This window comes from Salmo salar, chromosome 28 (genome assembly GCF_965601325.2).
Source record: "Salmo salar chromosome 28, fSalSal1, whole genome shotgun sequence".
NCBI lineage: Eukaryota > Metazoa > Chordata > Actinopteri > Salmoniformes > Salmonidae > Salmo > Salmo salar.
The window spans coordinates 24953976-24973149 of record NC_138318.1 but is presented as its reverse complement, the minus strand read 5'-3'; the positions used below and the strand labels follow the sequence as shown (position 1 = coordinate 24973149).

Here is a 19174-nt window from a genome sequence, read left to right as displayed (position 1 = left end):
TACAGCGGTGCTCCTGTTCCTTTACTACAGCGGTTCTCCTGTTCCTTTACTACAGCGGTTCTCCTGTTCCTTTACTACAGCGGTTCTCCTGTTCCTTTACTACAGCGGTGCTCCTGTTCCTTTACTACAGCGGTGCTCCTGTTCCTTTACTACAGCGGTGCTCCTGTTCCTTTACTACAGCGGTTCTCCTGTTCCTTTACTACAGCGGTGCTCCTGTTCCTTTACTACAGCGGTGCTCCTGTTCCTTTACTACAGCGGTGCTCCTGTTCCTTTACTACAGCGGTTCTCCTGTTCCTTTACTACAGCGGTGCTCCTGTTCCTTTACTACAGCGGTGCTCCTGTTCCTTTACTACAGCGGTGCTCCTGTTCCTTTTGATAACTTGCAGATTAATCCATCTTTTACTTTCAAAGATGGTTCATTTATCCTTATCCAAAGAGCACCTTCAGCCTTCAATATATATATATATATATATTATCTGATCTCTCCTTCCGTCTGTCTGTTCTCAGTGCCTTCACTGTTGCTTTGATACCTTGCACATGAACCCATTTTTAATATATTTCTTCCGTTTGTCTTGTCTGCACTACAGGAGCTGCACACCACAGAGAAGATCAAGCTCATCACCCAGCTGCGGGATGCTAAGAACCTTATTGAACAGCTGGAGCAGGACAAGGTAATTGAAGAGGGCTTCTTAATAGGATAGTTCACTTTTTAAATGTTTTTCGACTACAATTCTAGGGTGATGAAAATGCTAGCCAGGAGATTCTGGACCTTGCTAAGCCAGCTAACAAACTTAAAAACTGTTTGAATAAAACAACACCACCATAGGTAAGTCAGAAATGAGCTGAAATGTCAGTTAACTTTCCTTTTTAAGGTTGGTCATATCTTGATAGAAGCTCCCTTTTAAGCTTCTGAGTCAGTGGAGGCTGGTGACACTTCAAATCAGGCTCATCGTATTGACTAGAATGGAATCCTAAAACAACACAGGGATACCCAGTGTTTGAAATGTTGTATACCTTCCCTTCTTTCCATTCCAGCCATTACAATTACCCCATTCATCGATTGCTCCCTCCTTCCACCAGCCTCCACCATTCTGGTCCTAACGTTGATTGCCCCTTAAATGTCCTCTGCACTCCTGCTTAGTGTGAATCTGTGAAATATAGACATGTTTGTGCTATGCCCCTGAGTACAGAGATGACAAACACTATCCACGATTGTTGCGCTTGACCATTATCCTCTGGCTCTGCAGGAGAGGTGTGTGTGTGGAGACTGTGACTTGTGAGGTCACACTGATGAATTAGGGTTAGAGGCACAGCATAATGGTTAGAAACAATTTAGGGGCCTTGGGTTTGATTAAGACATGCTACTTAGGAGACAATCATAACAGTGCAGATAAAAAATATTCATTGAGGACCTATTTGGAAATACACTTTTTATATATATATATATAAACAAAAGTATGTGAACGCCCCTTCCAATTAGTTGATTCTGCTATTTCAGCCACACCCGTTGCTGACAGGTGTATAAAATCGAGCACACAGCCATGCAATCTCCATAGACAAACATTGGCAGTAGAATGGCCTTACTGAAGAGCTCAGTGACTTTCATCGTGGCACCGTCATAGGATGCCGCATTTCCAACAAGTCATTTCGTCAAATTTCTGCCCTGCTCGAGCTGCCCCGGTCAACGGTAAGTGCTGTTAATGTGAAGTGGGAACGTCTAGGAGCAACAACAAGTGGTAGGCCACAGAAGCTCACAGAAGGGGATCACCGAGTGCTGAAGTGCATGGCGCGTAAAAATTGTCTGTCCTCGGTTGCAACACTCACTACCGAGTTCCAAACTGCCTCTGGAAGCAACGTCAGCACAAGAACTGTTTGTCAGGAGCTTTGTGAAATGGGTTTCCATGGCCGAGCAGCCTCACACAAGCCTAAGATCACCATACGCAATGCCAAGCGTCGGCTTTAGTGGTGTATTGCTCGCCGCAATTGGACTCTGGAGCTGTGGAAACGCGTTCTCTGGAGTGATGAATCACGTTTCACCATCTGCCAGTCATACGGACGAATCTGGGTTTGGCGGATGCCGGAAGAACGCTACTTGCCCCAATGCATAGTGCCAACTGTAAAGTTTGGTGGAGGAGGAATAATGGTCTGGAGCTGTTTTTCATGGTTTGGGCTTGGTCCCATAGTTCCAGTGAAGGGAAATCTTAAAGTTACAGCATACAGTACAATGGCATTCTAGATGATTCTGTGCTTCCAACTTTGTGGCAACAGTTTGGGGAATGCCCTTTCCAGTTTCAGCATGACAATGCACACGTGACCAACGCAAGGTCCATACAGAAATGGTTTGTTGAGATCAGTGTGGAAGAACTTAACTGGCCTGCACAGAGCCCTGACCTCAACCCCATCGAACACCTTTGGGATGAATTGGAACAACGACTGCGAGCCAGACCTAATCACCCAATATCTGTGCCTGACCTCACTAATGCTCTTGTGGCTGAATGGAAGCAAGTCCCCACAGCAATGTTCCAACATCTAGTGGAAAGCCTTCCTAGAAGAGTGGAGGCTGTTATAGCATCAAAGGGGGGACTAACTCCAACTCATTTGGAATGAGATGTTCGACAGGCAGGTGTCCACATACTTTTGGACATGTAGTGTAAGTGTGTTCATTAATGTGCTATCCTCTGGGATCTCATACACGTATTGTTGATATACAACATGTATTATTTTATTCCGAAAGTAAAATTAAATTAAATCCGATCATGGCTGTACCTTCAGGGCATGGTCATTGCAGAGACAAAGCGTCAGATGCATGAGACTCTGGAGATGAAGGAGGAGGAGATCGCCCAGCTCCGCTCCAGAAGCAAGATGGCCGCCGCCCAGAGAGAGGAACTGCAGGAGCAGAAAGAGAAGTCTGAGAAAGCAGGTCAGTGGATTTCCTCTTTAGCAATGTGTAAGTTGTACATATACATTATCTAACCAACGATGTGTGTTTGCACCTTCCCCCAGGGTTTGAGGAGCTAGAGAAGGCTCTGGCCATGGCCCAGAGGGCTGAGGAGGCACGGAGGCTCCTGCAACTCCAGCTGGAGGAACAGGTGAAGGAGGTAGAGCGGGCCGGGGAAGAGGAGAGGAGGAGTCTGCAGCAGGAGCTCACCAGGGTCAAGCAGGAGGTGGTCACCATCATGAAGGTGAGGGACATCTACTGACCATCAAAATACTAATGAAAAACTCACTCAGTACTTATGCAGTACTCATGCAGTAGTACACAATCACTACTCACCCAGTACCAAGAGCAGGCTTGGCTTCAATCCCAGTAAATTTACTAAGGGGCCGATTACAAGAGATTAGAGTTAAGCGCACGGAAATTAAACATTCCCTTTTTATGCACTTTTCTCTCTGTGTGTATTCTGGACTTGAAATTAAGCATGAGAATAGCATGCTATTCACCTGCTATTCGTTCAGGGTGGAGATGTAAGATATAAAGGTGTGGCGGAGGTGTCTATAGATACGCTGTATTCTGACCTTAATTCCCTGAATAACTACATATATAGTCAACAGCATGCTCTTACCAACTGAGCCACGAAGGACTTCCTGTATTTACCCATTGCAATCACTTGAAGGTGTAATATTGTGTTGCTATTTGTGTTGTAGAAATCCTCAGAGGAGAAGATGGCAGAGATGGAGAAGCTACATAGTGAAGCACTGGCCAGTAAAGAACAGGAGCTCAGCGCTCGAGTCAACCAGGCCGTGGTAAGTTAATATCTTTTAATACTGTATTTTGTCCTCTCTACACATATACTGCAATACAAACTCGGCTATAGTTTTGACCAAAGTGTTTGAGCTGCATGTTTACGTATATTATGTGAATATTTCTCTGGCACTGTCTTGCTGTTTCTATTGCTGTTTTATTTGTGAGAGTGCTGAGTAAGGTATCCAATGTATTTGTTACATATGGCAGATTTAAACTTGAATTGTGTGTTTGGTGTAGGAGCAGTGTCAAGAGGAGCTGGCCCAGGCTGCCAAGGAGTTGGAGCAGCAGTCTGCCCTTGCCCTGGAAGATGCAGAGCTGCAGAAGGCTGCCATAGAGACCGAGGCAGAGACCAATGCTAAGGAAATACGTCTGGAGCTGGAGACCACCAGAACTGTAAGTCCTCGGGTAGTTAATACAGAAAGACTAATGCATTATTGATATTTGGAATTAGAATCTTTTGGCGTTTAGCTACTCTATCCAAATATGCTGCACATTGTTGATTCTACAGCAAATAATATACTCTAATGTATCTAGAAGCTTTACATTGTTGGTTGATTCTATGGCAAACATACAATAAATACACATCTCATTACAGAGAATTCTGGAACTGGAGAGCTCTCTGGAAAGGTACTCCCAACCTGGGTCAGTTCCGTCATCAGATGATCTCTCCACTCAGATGGAGGAGCTGAGGAGAAAACACGAGGAGGAGGTGACTGCACTAGAGGAGAAGCACCGTGAGGAGCTGGAGCACAAGGTTGAGCTGCACCAGGAGGCCTTAGCTCAACACAACGCTGCCATGGAGGAGTTCAGGGCAAAACACAGAACTGAAGTGGAGACCATCTTGAAGGAGAAAGAGGTCCAGTTGCAGTCCCATGTAGAGGACATGAACCAGAAGACGATGGAGAAGCTGGATGTAAAACAAACTGAGTTGGAAGCCCTTTCCTCTGAGCTCCAGGAGGTGTTGAGGAGCAAGCAGGTTCTCGAGGAGAGACTGGATGCAGTTGAAAACGCTGGTGGGTCAGCCAGGCAGGAGCTGGAGCAGAGACTACAGGAGGTGCTGACCAAGCACAGTGTGGATATTGAGGAGATCAAACTGCAGCATGAGCAGTCCCTGGGAGGAATGGAAAAGACGCTAAAAGAAGAACTCAACAAGTTGACGCTGGTGCTGAAGGAGAAAGAGAAGGAGCTTGAGGCTCACCTTGTCTGTGAGAAAAGGCTGAAAGAAGAATCAGAGACAGTTCTTCAAGACCGGAATGCCAAGGTGAAAGATTTGGAGGAGCTTAGGAAGAGTTTAAAGCAGGCCCAATCAGAAAAGAAGGGCCTTGAGAAATCTAACGCCCAACTCCGTAAGATCAGAGATGAACTCTCACAGTGCAAGAGTCAGTTGATAGATTTAGAGCAAAAACTGGTGACAACTCGAAGTGACTGCCAGCAGAAAGAGGAATCTCTTCAACAAAAGGTACAGGAGCTTGAAGAGCTAGAGAAACAGTTGCAACAGGCTAAGAAGGAGCTCTCTGAACAGGATACATCTTACACTGATGAACTGAACACTAGGCAAGAGGAAGAAAAACAACTAAAGAAACAGCTAGAGGACCAGAAGGCTGCTCATGAGAAGGTAGAAAATATTAAGACAGACATGGAGGCCAAGTTGAAATCACAGGAAGCGAAGATGGAGAAATTTAAAACAAAGAACAAAGAGATGCAGGAGAAATTCAAGAAGAAGCTTCAGGAACTTGAGGAATCTTCTAAAAAGGAGCTGGCAAAGAAGGAGTCAGAGCTACAGCAGAAGGAACAGCAAGGTAAAGAGAAAATCCTGGAGTCTCAGACAAGTTCAGAAGGCCTGAGCAGTGCTATGTCCCAGCTTGAGGCAAACCACAAGGAAGAACTAGAGAAGATGTGTGAAGTCCATAAGCAAGAGAAGGAAAATCTTGAGCATCATTGGCAGGAAAAGCTGGGACAACAGGAAGAGGAAATGCAGGAGAAACACACACAAATACTACAGGAGAAGGTACAGGAATTGGAGGAGGTCACCCAGCAGCTTGGAAAGACCAAAGAAGAAAAAGAGCAAGTTGTGCAGGAAGTGAAGAACTTGAAGGAGGAGTTGGTGATGAGACAGACCACTGTGCAGAAACTGCAAGCCGAGCTTAAGGAAGCGGCGGTCAAGATGGAGAGTTTATCTCAATCTGAGGCAATGTTCAAAGAGCAAGTAGAGGTGATTGAGAAGAATCTAAACACGGCTCTGAATGAGAGGAACTCCTTCCAGGATCAGGTGAGCAAGACTGAGGAGAAGGCAAGAGAGACGATCAAGACTCTGTCTGAGAGGTTTGTAGACACCGAGACGCAGCTTCAAGCTCTTGAGGCTTCTAAGGGTAAAGAAGGGGAGGCCGTTCAGAGGAAACTTGAACAGCATTCTCTTCAACTGGAAGTCAAGGAAAAAGAACTGCAGAAGCAGTTCACTGGGATTAGCAGCGAACTGATGCGTTACTGCAGGGAAATTGAGGCCAGCATCGAAGGTGGTACGAAGGAACTCTCTGAACGAGTCGAGAGCAGAGTGAGAGAGTTGAAAGACAGGGTTCTGGGTAATCAGAAGAAGGTAGCACATCTTAAAAACGTTATCCTTACCAAGGTTGACAGGATACGCACTTTGGAGGAGCAACTCCATCAGAGGACAGAGGAGAATAAGAACCTATGCAGTTCACTAGAGCAAATGACTGTTCAGCTAAATGTACACAAAGATGATATCAAAGCCTTAACTGCTGAGAGGGAGTCTCTGCAGAGGGATGCTGAGAATCACTCTCAAGCTATCTCAGAAAAAGTAATTTGCATCGAACAGCTCAGTGAGGAAAACCGAACCATCTCAGAGAATGTCAAAACAAACGTTGTGCATATCAGCAACTTGGAGAGTATCATAAATGACTTGAAGACCCAGTTATCAGGTAGCCATATGAGAAAGGATGAAGCCATATCACTGCTTGATCAGCAGCACAAGGAGGAGAAACAGAGGCTTGTTTGCCAAATGGAGGAGATCATTGACAGACTAGAGAAAGAGAAGAAATCTGCAGTGGAGCAAGCCGACACCCTCAGGAACAACCTCACTGAGTTCAAGACGAAAGCAGAGTCCAAGTTCTCTCAGAACCACAATACTGTCAAGTCTCTGCAGACCAGACTTGAGGATATGGAGAAACAGATCTCTGAGAAGAACGCGGCCTTACAGAGGCTGACGGCCATCATTGACAATCAGTCCGTCAGCAAGTCGGAGATGGACCAAGCCTTGAGTGAAAAGGAGCAGAAAGTCAGTGCCCTTTCTTTGGAAGTGGAGAGCTGCAACAGCCGGCTCAGTGAGCTGGAAGAGCAGTTGGTCCTCAGGACGAAAGAGAGTGAGCAGCTAACTGCTGACCTGAAGCAGCAGCACATTATCAGGGAGAGTGAGAAACGAGAGCTCACAGAGCATCTACAACAGACCCAGGAGCAGTTCAGAACCCAGAATGTAAATCTAGTCCAGGCTACAGAGGAGAAACTGCAGTCCCTGGAGAGGGAGAACCAAACTTTGAAACAAGAGCTGGAGTGGCAAAGGGAAGCCTTTGAGAAGACGAAGGCTGAGATTCTCAAGAGCAAAGAAGAGAGTCTGAAGGCAGCTGAAGAGAGGTTGTCAAAAGACAATGCTGGGAAAGTGACCGAGCTGAAGAAGAAAGCAGAGCAGAAAATCAGCCAGATTCGGAAACAGTTGACCTCACAACTTGAGGAGAAGGAAAAGACAATCAAAGACCTTCGGACACAGTTGGAAGAGGCCAAGATGGATGAAGCGAGAAAGAAGCAGCAGGTGGAAACCCTGGAGGAGAAAGAAAATTCCCTTGAGGAAGCCATGGCCAAGATGACGGAAGAGCTGGAGAAACGCATTGAGCAAGTGCGTAGTGATGAAAGACTGGAAAAAGAGAGCTCTTTACAGAGTTTGAAGGACATTTACGAGGAAAAGCTATCATTACTTCAGAAAGATATTTCAAACCAGGAGGAAGCCCTAGCCAAGCTGAAGGAAGAACAAGAAAAACATATTGAGCAAGTAAAGAACGGCGAGAGACTTGAGAAAGAGAGCTTATTGGAGAGTTTGAAGAACACGTACGAGGAAAAGCTACTGTCACTTCAGAGAGATGTTTCGAACCAGGAAGAGACCAAAGCAAATGAGACCCTCTCAAGGCTTGAGGAGATTAAGATGAAGCTTAAGGAAGTGGAGGTGGAAAAGGTAAACTTTCTGGCTGAAATAAGCTGCCTGAAGGATGATCTGCTTGAGAAGACTGCACTGATCGAACAGCAAAAGACAGAATTGACTAGCTTAGAAAAACAGGGTACGAATGCAGTGGAGGTCGTGGAGCATTGCACTGCAGAGCAAACCAAGAGTCTCACAGCAGGCAAAGAGACGGAGAACCACTCTCTGACGCAGGAATATGGGGATGCTGAATCTCTGTCGTACCTGCAGAATAAGCTGGCAGAGGCGGTGCAGGAGAAGCAGAAGCTACAGAAAGACTTGCGTTCCCTGAGGAGGGAGCACGAGCAGGATCTGGAGTACGTGAAGAAAGAGTTGGCCCAAGAGAACGAGAAGAAGCTCAAGTAAGTTTGACCTAATGGTTAGTGCAGTCAATCAATCAAACAAACACAATTATTTATAAAGACCTTTTTACATGAGCAGTCACAAGTGTTTTACAGTAAAAGTGCATTAAAGTAGTCAGTTGAGGTCAGAAAATAAATGCTTTCATTGCCATTTCTATTTGTCCTTTTTGATACTTCCTGTGTTTTCTTTCTCTATCCATACTGTATTTTAAATTATTCTCTCCCCATTGAACAGGCTTGAGGTCGAGGATCTGGAGATGAAGCAGAACTCGTCCCTGAAGCAGCTAATGAGGGAGTTCAACACACAGATGGCTTTGAAAGAACAGGAGATGACTGCTGCACTGAAGGAGACCATTGGTGAGAGGGAATCAGAGTTTTCTGACGAGCCATTGCATGATAAGACACTGGCAGGTATTACCACTGAAACTTCAAAAATATTAAGAAAGTCGCAGCTTTCTTTTTCTACTGTTCAGTTAGTTAGCACCTCAAGTTTTTCGGAAGTGCGTCTTACTACTTATGTTACTAGACTGTCAATGCCCAAAACACCAAAATGAATATGCACATATGAAGTCATTATATGTTATAAATTAATTTGTTTTGTGTGACTAAAATGGTTTACGGTGTTAGTTTATAGTCTAACCATACTCTCAAACGTCACCAATGCAAATTCTTCACTGTTTGATCATTTGTCATGGAATCCACATAAATTAATGTGTAATTGGTCCTTGTAGTATTCATTTGAAGTGTTTCCAATAGAGAAAATGAAAGGAGTTTTAAAGATGAGTGACTTTTTAGACAGAGAACAATAGGGGTGAAACGGAGTTGGGAGATGATTGAATTAGGAAACTGTCTCTGTCTGAAAGAATCACCATATGTTTTCACTGTAGTCCAGTCATTAACACTGCATTCCAAAACGGAAGTGAGTGACTGGTTTGTAATATGTGAACTTCAAGGTCTACTACGTGCTTTGTTTCTTGGCCCGTATTCAAAAACTGTCTGAGTACTGAATCTGATCTAGGATCAGGTCTGTCCATTTAATCATATTTGGTATAACCTAAAAGGCCAAACTGATCCTATATCAGCACTCTTCCTCCTCCTCTCTTCTCTTCCAATCAGGGAAGGCCCAGAGCGTGGAGGTGGAGCTTATGGACAGCCATCGGGAAGAGACCAATCAGCTGCAGAAGGTGATCGCCCAGAAAGATGATGACTTAAACAGAACAGTCCATCGATATGAGCAGGTCCTGCAGGTACGGTACTGTATGAATGAATAGCACATGAATGTGTCTCTCGCACTTGTAATAACCTATACTGCTAAACTCTATCAATATGTAAATACGTAGCAGTTCCTATGTAACTACAAATATATTACTACAGCTATTACTGTGTAACTAAGGCCATTTTAAAGTAAAGGGTTATATTAAATGATATTTATCTTTACAGACAGACTGACTGGTTTGCTTTTAGAAAGTAGTTTACAAGTAGGATTTACTGGTCCAACATTGGGTCTGTTTTCCTCAGAAGAATTTGTCCACTTATGTTTTGTTTCCATGTCGTGATTCTAATAGTATTGTGATACTGGTCACTAGTCTAGACACTCCTATCAGTTCCTGACATATTTTTCAACTTTGAGCTTTATAAGAAAAGGACATGTACTCCACCCATCATCAGGAAACTATTACTGACATGGAACCTCCTCCCTTCAATCAGTCCCCCAGAGAACTCAGCTAAATGACAGATACCTTCTGGCTGTAGTGTCTGCTGAATGATTTACATTAAAGACTACTAGACTAAATGTGTGTGTGTCTACCTTCTGACAGTCTGTTAGTGATTTACATTTGAAACTAGACTAAATGACTATAGAGGGATAGTCTGCTCTGCTCAGTTAAGTAAACTACAATAAAAGCTGTCTTCTCTCATTCATCACTGTCTCCAGACATAATGAAAATAGGGAGGCCTTAAGTAGAGTAGCACTTGGTATTTGACTGACTGACAATACTGTGTAGTTGTGATATCAGACTATACAGAAATGAAATACACACTGAAGAAAGGTTTTTAGCTGAAATGTTTGTGTGCTGATCAAATAAATGTAAGTAACCCCCCCCCCCCCCCCCCCAAAAAAAAATGCAGTCAAAATACATATAAATACAAGAAAAAAATAGGGGAAAGTTATTTGAAAGTACTGTACTTTTTGAGTACAGACCTACTGTATTTTCTAAGAAAGGAAATGACTGGGGGTGGTTGTCCTGTTCTTCCCGGTAGAGTCGAGAGGTGGAGATGGGGGACAGAGTGTGGCAGGTACAGAAAGAGCTGGAGGACCTGCAGGCAAGGACCCACAGTGGCAGTGGAGAGGTACGGTATCTCAGTTCATACTGTACATGTTTATTGGGAGCGACACAGGGTGAAGCTAGGAGTAGGGATTAAAAACTTTTAAACAAATTGGCATCCTTGATGTTAAGGGAAAAAGAATCCTTGAAAAATCACAAAATTAAAATCACAAAATTAAAATCACAGTGCAGTTATTACAAAACTACCACTAACAAGTCCTGATCATCAACATAAAGGGGAAAATAAAAATTAAACATACCTAACGCAACAATGCTGTAACATTAGGAGGAGAAAAATATATCTTTAGCTACTTTATATTGAGGGAGAGTGAGCGGCTCGAAGCAGAGCAGCAGCTTATGTGAGTGACGAAGGGCGCAGGGAGGGAGAGAGAGATTGCAATCAAGTCGACTCGCGCTGGTAGACTAACTTATTGCTAGTTATGTATCATCTCATCTGATTACATAGTACTGGCCTTGACCGCATCAAACCGAGAGTAGTTAAGCTAGCTAGCTAACGTTAGCTAGGCTAGTTAAGACTACATAACTTGAACTGTGTACTTTCTCCCCTTCCGAATCCTACAGTAAATAACAACAACTCCATTCGGATTATTAAGTAATGTTGGCTTTTGGGGTTGTAGCATGTCCTTCTCATTTAACTTTTAGTTAGATATCGCCTAATAGCTTGCCACACAGAGGCTCTAGCTCTGACTATAGCCTAGTGCCGGTTTGATGACTTGTGATTGGATGACAACAACAAGCTACACGAGCCACTCTTATGAAACGCAAGAGCACCAGCAGCATAAATTCTATCATTTTCTCTCTGCAGGAAGCACGATGTAGACCATCTGCATTGTGAATTCACATGGAGTTTTATGCATTTTCTTCTTGTTTTGATGGAAAACCAATAACAAAATGTCAGTTTAAACATTAAGAAAATGTTCCATTTGTCACATCCCTAGCGAGGAGCACAACTAGCGGCACGGGGTTAGCCACAGAGCAGTTTGGGAATGAACTGCCACCACCCACTGGTTGCTTGGCTCACTCCTGCCAGATTTCTCCCGTCAGCTCTGAGATTCAAAACGGCAACCATCCGGTTACTGGCCCTCCTCTCATAACTTTGAGGCTACCGCCGCCCCATTGCTACAGGTTTACCGGTTTATTCATACTGTATTTAATTTACCCCCGCACACAGGATGTCAAAAGAGGTTGCCATATCTGTGGTATTTTCCCACCGACAAACAGTGTGTCTCAAATTGCACCTTATTCCCTATTTAGTGAACTACTTTTGACTAGAGCCTATGCACTGCTTTTGACTAGAACCTTCTATGCCCTGATCAAAAGTAGTGCACTATAAAGGGAATAGGTTGACTTTTGGGAAACCCATACAGCCCTGGAGGCTTCGCTTGGCTGGATGACATATAGAATGGGGTTCTGTTGAAGCAATACATTAATACAGCTTCCTGCTCATCCCGCTCACAAAAGAGACTCACACACGCACACCTCTGCACAAACTGTAATTTTTCTTGATCCTGCCTCTCTGTGGGCCTGTATTTGAAACACCTATGTGTCTGATGGAGGAAAGATTACCGGTTCAGTGTGGAAAGGCAAGCAAAACCAAACCCCAGACGTGGGCCTTGTGTGTGTGTGTGTGTATATATATACAGACTGGGTAGTGTTCTCTTTTGGAAAACAGGTTTAAAGAGGCAGTACACCCCCTCTTTGTTCCTCCATCCAGACCTGTGTTGAAATACCATTCAAAATACTGCCTGGAGTGCCAGATGGGCAGAGGTTTTGTGACTATTGGTTCCATTTCGCCAGGCAAGCTCAATCAAGCCCAGATAAAGTATGTGAATGTTAAATATTATTCGAACCCAGGTCTGGTACACACATTCCACCCTCCATCCCTGTTCCCAGTTAACCTTCTGTGTCACAAATGGCACTCTATTCCCTATAAGTAGTGCTCTATATGTGTAATAGGGTGCTATTTGGGACGCAGTCATTCTCTGGACGGCAGATGTATGCTTTAGAAAGGACAGTGATCTAGAGAGGTAGAAAGGCAGGAGGAGAGAGGGGGGGAGAGGGCGAATTAATACGCATGTGTTGCTGTGTAGAGAGACCCTCAGACTAACACCCACGCTCAGTCACACATACACACGCCAGAACACATTCACCACATCACACACACACTCTACACAAAGAAATTATCAGCTTGCACGCACACCTACACACACACACCCACACATAGGACACACTCCCCCATACACACACAATGAAGTGCAGCTCTTTTCTCGTTCACCTCCCTGTTGCATATTTCCAAGCTGATGTAATATCTTTGTGGGGATTGTATGGGGTTACACTCAGGAAGGACTACCCTTATTCAGGGCCTCACAGGCCACTCTCTACTCATGTAGATGTCAGGTCAGTCGCTCTGTCTCCATGCTTTACAGATGCTGTGAAATAGAGCACTCACATGATGCTCCTATAAAAGTGACATTTATTTTATTTCTCCATCTTTCAGGTTAATCACATTGAGATTGGAATCTCTGTTCGAGAGCTCTGAAACAATGTTCAAACCATTTTCCCATTTAGGAGGAATGTCCAAAACTAGACCTACAGTTTCTTAGTCTGTATTGATTTGTTGCTCATGTCTGTTATTGATGATTGTGTTGTATTGGTTCAGATGGGTGTGAAGGAGCTGCAGGCCCAGCTAGCTGAGAAGACCACCCTGCTGAGTGAGGCCAGGCTGAAGGAGCAGCAGTTTGTCGACAGGGTGAGTGTCACAGGTGGTGCCAAGCATAACCGTACTCTTCTGGCTTGGATGTTTTTTGTTGTTCTTTCTTAAAATAAAATTCATTTAGCAGACGCTTTTATCCAGCTCTTATTATGGTTCAGTGCCTTGCTCAAGTGCACATCGACAGATTTTTCACCTAGTCGGCTCGGGGATTCAAACCAGCAACCTTTTGGTTACTGGCCCAACACTCTTAACCGCTAGGCTTCCTTTCCATTATGGTTCCACCAACTATGATGAAGGTGTTATATGGCCAGCACAGTAAAGCTTGGCTCTACTATGCTCAGCTTGGCTCAGTAGTGGGAAAAGGGCATCAGTTGACCTTGGTCTTTCAGTCTCTGTCTCTCTACGGTACAGTACATCCCTCATTCCACACCACTGTATTCCTCTCTTCCTTTCCAGGACTCTTTCACCCTCCGGCCATCCTATCTGACTGTTAGTCTATCTTTCTGGATTAAGTTCATTACATGGAACATCTGTTTATTCTTGCTGTAACCTTATAAACAATTACCCTGCCCCTTCCCACTGTTTCTCTCTCACACTCACACACACACACACACACACACACACACACACACACACACACACACACACACACACACACACACACACACACACACACACACACACACTGTTTCTCTCACATTTTGTGGACAGATCGTTCTCCAAATAAACTAACCCCTGGATGACCATAGCAGGCCAGTATATTGCTATTTATCTCCCACAAACTGTTCAGTACAAGTCATTTTAAAGGAACACAACCACTTGAATAAAATGGTAACACTTTACTAAGCCTGTAGGTATGACACTTCATAACTTGTTATAAGCATGTATAATGCTTTACACCTGCAGACTTTAATTAAAGTGTTTAATTAAACTTTTCCCCTTCTAGATCCACTCACTAGAGGACAAAATGAGATGTGTCCACAAGAACTCAGTGTTGACTCATATGGGGAGCACGTTCAAAGGTAATGTAAACTTAAACATCTATATTTAACTAATAAGGCCCGAGGAGATATGGTATATGGCCAATATACCACGACTAGGGGCTGTTCTTACGCACAACGCAAAGCAGGGTGCCTGGACACAGCCCTTAGCCATGGTATATTGGCCATATATCACAAACCCCTGATGTGCCTTATTGCTGTTGTGAACTGGTTATCAACGTAATTAGAGCAGTAAAATAAATGTTTTGTCATACCTGTCTGCTATACCATGGCTATCAGCATTCAGGGCTCGAATCACCCAGTTTATAATAACATTTATATAAAACATCTATACTACTTTAAATATAAGCATCTGTATAACAAAGGGATTCCTTCCTCTGGTCCAATGCTCCAGGGCAGTGATTGGGGACATTGCCCTGTGTAGGGTGCCGTCTTTCGGGATGGGACGGTAAACGGATCTCCTGACTCGACTTTAATCCTCCACCAAACTTTACAGTTGCCATTTTCGTTATGCATCTTATTTTTCACACCCGTACAGCATACAGATAGATACAGAGCCTTTGAGCAGAGAATCTGTCATAGTGCGAGAGCTGCTACTGCAGCATCTCAAACGGCAACAGAAGGCAGGCTTCATCAGCATGTCACACACCACTTTGCAATGAGCTGGAGGCAGTAGGTTATGCATTTTGAAAACATACTTCATTGTTTGAAACCTGAATGTTTTAATACATATGAGGCATGTCTTACCTTGCTTCAAAGTAGCCTATTAGATCTCCTCTTTTTCTCCATTTCTAATGGATATTTTCATCACTGTCACTTGAAACTGCTCGCATGTGCGGTGCCATTTTGACAACATAGTTTTCCAGCTAATTGCATTATGGAATGAACATTCGCGCATATCCTACTGCCTTGTGCGCTTATAATGTGAACAAATACTAGTTCATCAACATTTTAAGCTAAACATTCTGATCTGTTGCATCAGACACATTGCTTTTTAATGTTGTTTTTTTTAATGTAGCCTAGGCCTCGTTGTTGTATGCATTTAGGCTCTGTCTTCCCACAACTGTCCTAGAGACTGTTTGGAATAGGCTGTTTCTCGACAAGCTGACCAATATAATAGGTCAACTTTTCTACTATGGGGGATAGTAGATTGACATAGGCTAGTGCTGTTCGATACTCATCTTGGCTGAGGAAAGTAAAGGTGGCAGTTATTCTAACATGTTTGAAGTGCACATCAGAGTTTGGTAAGAAGGACGCACATCGTTGCATTCTCGACTTGTATGTTCTGTTAATATGAATTACCATAATCTAAATGTGATTTCTGTCATTCTGAGCACCGTGGGTGGACACCCTAATCAGGTCATGCACCCAGTGTATGTGGGTCCTGCAGATTTCTCAAATGTCCGGTAAATTAAAATGTTGCCGGTGAAATGTCCAGCGCCATATTTTCCAAATGGAAACCTTGGTATGAATTAATGTCATATGCCAATGGAAGGGCTGGAAATGCACCTGTCTTCCTTATTTAGGAGATAAATGTAAACATGTTCAAGCCAGTCTAAACTAAACGATGCCAGAGACTGGGCATGTTATTGATTGTAGTAATATGTGCTGCGTGTGAGCGACAGTTTGACTTGTAGGCCTCGGTCCACACATGTAATCCCAGCTGTGCTGCTGACTCTGTGGGAGAATAGTACCTCTAACATCACTGCTATTAATCTGTCAAGTCAATCTGTGAACACACACACACGGCACGCACTGTTGAACATGGATAAAAAATATGTGACATGGGACGCAGGGGTTTTGAGAGAGGGTGTGGAGGAGAGGGGAGGACAGAGTAGAGGAAGGCGGGACTGTCAAACTAAATTCTAGCCTCTTCATGGACCTTCCCTGCTGGCGTAATAAAGAGAATCGGCTGTCGGAAGGGAAAGTGGGACGAGGAAGACGTGGGGAACCGGTTGAAAATTCATCCCAGGACATAATGGCTTTTGCAGGCTGCAGTCTTGTTTCCCACACAAAAACCCCTAACGCACAGCAGCACAGCACACGGCCTCCCTGGCCTCTCCCCGTGCCTCCTGGCCTGAAGTTTCACCACTCAATTTCAAACGCTCTCTCCAACCCGAGACACCTGTGGTCCACTCTTTTTGGCCTCCGTGTTTGAACAACCCTCTTGGCCAGGTCACATCCATACCTCTCCCCTTTATGCATACCCCATTACTTAATATTCCATAGCTTCTCTATTCTAGCTGCAGAGAAGCCTGCTGGTCCAGTGACTCACTCACACCACTGTTGACAGCATTGTCATATATTAACACCATCTAAATATGGCTTCTGCTGTCTTGACCACTGGGAAACCCTGATAACACCACTGAGCTGTACTCAGCCACAGTTGTTGGTAATGTGCTAAAAAGGAACCATGTGAAAACAATTTCCAAGCCATTATAGATAGTTTATAAACCACCTTAGAGTAATGGCTCCTGGTCAAGAGGCCAATGAGGAGTGGTTCCAGGTAGAGGGACTATGCTAGCCCCCTGTTTTAGTGTTACTCTTCTGTGGGTTCAGCTGGGGTACCCTGCCCAGGGCCTGGAGGTCAGGAGGACAGAGGGCTCAAAGGATTTATTAGCCAGGCCGTTTCTCCACGCCTGATGATCAAAGACTACCTCTTCTTTCTCTTCTTCACTCCTTTCTTTTCCTACCTTTCCCTTTCCTAACCCTTTACCCTTCAACATCAAGGCCATCTCTATCGGGTTCAGATGCACACCCTTCACTGGCCCCAACATCTCTATGGAACATATTGTCCTTATAGAGGAAATTCTTTGCACAGCTCCAAGTTGTTACACACACACACATGTGTGTGTAACAACACCATACATACATACATACACACACACACACACACACACACACACACACACACACAGTGCCTTCAAAATTATTCACCCCCTTGGCATTTTTCCAATTTTGTTGCATTACAACCTGTTTTATTTGGATTTCATGTAATGGACATACACAAAATAATCCAAATTGCTGAAGTGAAATGAAAAAAATAACTTGTAGGGGGCACTATTTTCACGTCCAGATGAAAAGTGTGCCCAAAGTAAACTGCCTGCTACTCAGGCCCAGAGGCTAGGATATGCATAGAAAACACTCTAAAGTTTCTCAAACTGTTAAAAGTATGTCTGAGTATAACAGAACTTATTTGGCAGGCGAAACCCCGAGGACAAACCATCCAGGGGGGAAAAGATGTTGAGGTCACTGTCTTTTCAATTGGGTTTCTATGGGGAACTAGATTTATGAGGGACCTGGTTGTAGTTCTTATGGCTTCCACTAAATGTCAACAGACTTTAGAAATTGGTTGATGTTTTTCCTTTGAGAAATGAAGAAGTAGCCATTTCCTTTCTGAGTGTAGAGCCAAGTGGACTGTTTTGTTTGGGGCGCGTGACCTGAAGCTCGCTCCACTTTTATCCACTATTGAATACAGTTTATTCCGTCTTAAATTGTATCGATTATTTACGTTTAAAAATACCTAAAGTTGGATTAAGAAAGTTGTTTGGATCAAGTTTACAGGTAACTTATTAGATTCTTTGTAGTCATGTTGGGCGACCATTTGTGACATTTAATGGACATATTGGCGTGCCAACAGAAGAAGATCTTCAAAGGTAAGGCATGAATTATATCGTTATTTCTGACTTTTATGTCTCGCCGGGCGGGTTGAAATAGGATTTTCATGTGTTGGTATGCTGGGTGCTGTCCTCAGATAATCGCATGGTTTGCTTTCACCCTAAAGCCTTTTTGAAATCTGACACTGTGGCTGGATTAACAAGAAGTTCATCTTTAAACCTATGTATAACACTAGTATGATTTATGAATTATTATTATGAGTATTTCTGTTTTTGAATTTGGCGCGCTGCAATTTCACTGGGTGTTGTTAACGGGATTGGCGCGCGAAGGGATCCATAAGAAGTTAAAAAAATAAATGGAAAAGTGGTGCATGCATATGTATTCACCCCCTTTGCTATGAAGCCCCTAAATAAGATCTGGTGCAACCAATTACCTTCAGAAGTCACATAATTAGATAAATAAGTCCACCTGTGTGCAATCTGTGTCACATGATCTCAGTGTATATATAAACCTGTTCTGAAAGGACCCAGAGTCTGCAACACCACTAAGCAAGGGGCACCACCAAGCAAGCGGCACCATGAAGACCAAGGAGCTCTCCAAACAGGTCAGGGACAAAGTTGTGGAGAAGTACAGATCAGGGTTGGGTTATAAAAATATATTTGAAACTTTGAACATCCCACGGAGCACCATTTATTAAAAAATGGAAAGAATATGGCACCACAACAAACCTGGCAAAAGAGGGCTGCCCACCAAAACTCACGGACCAGGCAAGGAGGGCATTAATCAGAGGCAACAAAGAGACCAAAGATAACCATGAAGGAGCTGCAAAGCTCCACAGCGGAGATTGGAAGATCTGTCCATAGGACCACTTTAAGCTGTACACTCCACAGAGCTGGGATTTCTGGAAGAGTGTCCAGAAAAAAAACTATTGCTTAAAGAAAAAAATAAGAAAACATGTTTGGTGTTCGCCAAAAGGCATGTGTGAGACTTCCCAAACATAGGGAAGAAGGTACTCTGGTCAGATGAGACTAAAATTGAGCTTTTTGGCCATCAAGGAAAATGCTATGTCTAGCGCAAACCCAACACCTCATCACCCCAAGAAAACCATCCCCAAGCATGGTGGTGGCAGCATCATGCTATGGGGCTGTTT

General features: G+C 43.8%; 1 protein-coding gene across 5 annotated transcripts in view; it reads left to right on the top strand.

The window, feature by feature from the left end:
* The window catches only part of golga4 (golgin A4), a 53238-nt gene that overhangs the window by 28100 nt on the left and 5964 nt on the right, over window positions 1-19174 (top strand). For 4 of the 5 annotated variants that reach the window (XM_014180011.3, XM_014180010.3, XM_014180014.3 and 1 more), the window contains 11 exons: window positions 588-671; window positions 2773-2920; window positions 3004-3182; window positions 3646-3744; window positions 3983-4138; window positions 4341-8347; window positions 8583-8758; window positions 9464-9594; window positions 10607-10696; window positions 13352-13441; window positions 14352-14427. In XM_014180011.3, the coding sequence (XP_014035486.3) occupies window positions 588-671; window positions 2773-2920; window positions 3004-3182; window positions 3646-3744; window positions 3983-4138; window positions 4341-8347; window positions 8583-8758; window positions 9464-9594; window positions 10607-10696; window positions 13352-13441; window positions 14352-14427 (5236 nt within the window). The remainder of the gene's footprint in view (window positions 1-587; window positions 672-2772; window positions 2921-3003; window positions 3183-3645; window positions 3745-3982; window positions 4139-4340; window positions 8348-8582; window positions 8759-9463; window positions 9595-10606; window positions 10697-13351; window positions 13442-14351; window positions 14428-19174) is intronic. The other variant, XM_014180012.3, reaches the window with a different exon arrangement.